This window comes from Citrus clementina, unplaced genomic scaffold (assembly GCF_000493195.1).
Source record: "Citrus clementina cultivar Clemenules unplaced genomic scaffold, Citrus_clementina_v1.0 scaffold_7, whole genome shotgun sequence".
Taxonomy (NCBI): Eukaryota; Viridiplantae; Streptophyta; class Magnoliopsida; order Sapindales; family Rutaceae; genus Citrus; species Citrus x clementina.
The window spans coordinates 7,968,567-7,971,788 of NW_006262075.1; the positions used below are offsets into that span (position 1 = coordinate 7,968,567).

General features: G+C 35.1%; 1 protein-coding gene across 1 annotated transcript; it reads left to right on the top strand.

The window, feature by feature from the left end:
* Positions 1-60: 60 nt before the first annotated feature.
* Positions 61-3,222, top strand: LOC18036343. Its single transcript, XM_006426752.2, has 8 exons — positions 61-469; positions 551-615; positions 693-791; positions 1,231-1,278; positions 2,019-2,088; positions 2,372-2,443; positions 2,689-2,823; positions 2,991-3,222. Exons 1-8 carry the CDS (start codon positions 272-274, stop codon positions 3,135-3,137), a joined length of 834 nt encoding a protein of 277 aa, XP_006426815.1. The 5' UTR covers positions 61-271; the 3' UTR covers positions 3,138-3,222.

Consider the following 3,222-nt stretch of genomic DNA (forward strand, 5'->3'; position numbering starts at 1 on the left):
TTTTTTCCTTTTTTACCCCTTGGTGGAGTGGAGTTTAGGTAAGATTTTAAGGAGGGTTTACAGTAATACAGTTTACTAGTGGGAGAATATGGTGTCTCAATTTTGTTAAGGCCGCCGCTTCAGGCTCTTCCTTTCCCATTTACTTTCCTTCATTTGTCAAAAGATCATTGTCATTTCGTTTCAGAATATCCGCACAAATAAAAAAGCATAAACGAAAAACTGGAACATATAAAAAGAATTTTAAAAGAGTGCAAGAAAATACGGGAAAGTGATGAGAGCGAGATTGGTTGTGTTCCCAGTTAAAGGCAGAAACTGGTGCTTTAGCAGATCCATAGACCCATTATCACCTGAAACGGCGTCGTCCTGTAACACTCCGACAACTCTCAAACAACTATGGCACAAACTCACTTCTTCCGAGCAACACAACTCCAACAATGTCGAACTTGTCGTAGATTTCGTTTCTCATAAGGTTTCTATCTGAAAGTTTTAATCTTCGTTTCTTATTTTGTACATTTCATTCAAATGCTCATCTGGGTTTGTTTCTTAATAGATGAATAACGCGTGGATTGGCCTGGAGAAGGCGCCTCAGGGGTCAATGAAGAATAAGATTCATGGGTATTTTCCGAAGTTCTTTTTTTATCTTTTTTTTTTTTGGTTGGTGGTGTTTGTAATTGGGGTTGTTGTTGCTGTAGATTGGGATTGAAGTTATTGTCAGGGGTAAAGCCGTCTGAGATGTTCTTGAAATCCATATCCAAGGAGGTTTCGCAAGTCGAAGTTACTTACCCTTCAAGGTCCTTTCTCTGTTTTAACTTCTTTAGTGTGAAAATGAGGTTCATAAATGAGATGAAAGTATTCAATCTAAGAGGCTCAGTTGTAGCATTAGTTGTTAGCATGTTGTAATTATAAGGTTTATTATTATATTATTGTTTTCTCTTATCATATTTCTGTCAACTATGCTCTTTTATATTCCTGCTCAGACATCAATCATTTAGCTGAATATATCATGGTAATCCTGTTATCTTTCTCCTGGTTAGGACAATGCTATTCTCTTATAATTTTGATTGTATTCAGCTGATGCATTCATCCTTATTCCAATAGGATGGCATATTTGCCACACAGCTACTTTCTCTAAGAAGGGATGTGAATGAAGAATGTGATCTAGGATTAGAATTCTAATTGTTTTCTAAGTTCCTTTTTGTGTCTTCATATTAATTTTTCATAATATCACAGTTTAAATGCCCGCCTGGTTCGCCGAAGGTTACGACATATTGCCATGAGGTAATCTTTTCCCCCTTTTTTTAAACTTTGTCATATTGTCAATAATTAGAGGGTATTACAATTCTATATTCTGCTGTGGCCTCAAATGCCCAAAATATCTTAATGATGCCTAAATCCTTCAACATTTTAAAAAAGTTGTTCTCTAGGCTATGTTTGATAGTTTTTGAACTTTCTCAATAGATTGTGCATCTTTTGGACAGAAATAATTTAATTTTGAATAAGTAGGACAAAAGAATGTAGTATCTGATGCATAACTGAAGTACTGAACATTACTGAGAGAAATGTTTCGGAGAGCACATGTGTCCTTTATGGGATTGACATAAAGAATAGAAATTCAGATGAATATGGTAATTAGAAAGTGCAAAGCTTTAGGTTTTAACAATGAAATCAAGACCCTTGTCAGTAAAGATTTCTTTTACCTAATTGATATCTTTACAACTAGAAGCATGTAGTTTTACTTCTTGAAGCTAAGAGCTTTGAAGTTCTATGTGTTGATTGCTCCTTAAGGCGTGGCTGAGTGGTTTTCGAGCAGTTTTATTTGGCTGGCCAGCTGGGTTTGAATCTCGGGGGATGTAAGGGGCTAAAAAAATGAATTTGGGCTTTGCCCCATACCTTACCATCTAAAATTGGGAAAAAAAAAAGGTTCTAGGTATTGATTATTTAGACTATGTCAGCTTTATTTAAATCAGCAATATCTATCTCAGACTCGGTGCTTTCTCATTATGCTTTCTCATTATCAGGGGTACCATTCTCCACAACAAATACTTATACGGTTCTGTTTCTTTGCTTCCATTGACATTTGTGTTTTCTGTAAGTATATGTTAGTTTCAGATTTTATACAATTAATTCTGTTTACATACTGGATTTGAATTTAAATTTTGATTATAACTAAGTGATATTACACAAGATTTTGGGATCATATCACTGTGAAAACAGATTAGGGCAATGGTGTGAAATATGTTTCCTTAAAAAAAAAAAAAAAAAAAGTGGAGGGAATGAAAGGAATGAAGCTATATTTTTTAATTTCACACAACCTTATTGTGCATATTATTAATGCTTTGTCTACTACATCCTTGTTATCTTTGGTATATAGGTTTTGCCTCTGCCCAACGTACCATTCTTTTGGATCTTGTATCGTACTTACTCACATTGGCGAGCTCTCCAGGTGTGGTTGACATTCTGAACACAACTAAAACTTTGGGTTAACTTGCAAAGATGAGTCTCGAAGTTAGATGTATTTATCTTCTACTGTATAACAAATATGTAGCTCCCTACTGGCTTCTGCATAAGATGATGACATTTATTCATTATTTATTCACTTTGATATGGGGTCCCACTCCTTTTATGCGTTGCATGAATCCAGTTCTCTTATCTACTCTTTTCCCTTAGATAATTACTTTACTATTGCAGGGAAGTGAGAAGCTCCTTCAGTTAGTCTCAAATGATTCACATACCCAGAACTTTGGTTTTTCTAATGTGAAGGGGAGTGAAGCTGAGCATAATAACTCTGAGTATGAAACCAGCAATTTGCAAGGTGTTCCATCGGTAAGTGCTTTTGTGCTTGTGGAAATTTACATAACAAATTGTATGTCTCAAAAATCACTCTGTTTAAGGGCACAGTGTGTATTACTTCTGGCTGCTAGCTAGGCATGGCTCTCTGTCTTTTCTTACAATTGCAGGTTTTTTAACTTTTTTATTTTTTTTATCAATAGATCCTGGTCCCATCTGGAGAACTCGAGGAGCTTATTCACAGTGGAGGCAAAACTGATGATGGTCTCAGTAAATGTGCTATTTTAAACATCTGCACAATCTATAAGTTGAGCCCTATTGATGTTTTAAAGTATAGGAATTCAATGTAGTCGAATTTATTTTGTATCTTCCATCTAGAATGCAACTTGTATAATTACTTAGCAGACATTCTGATGAAAATATTTTCTTTCTTCA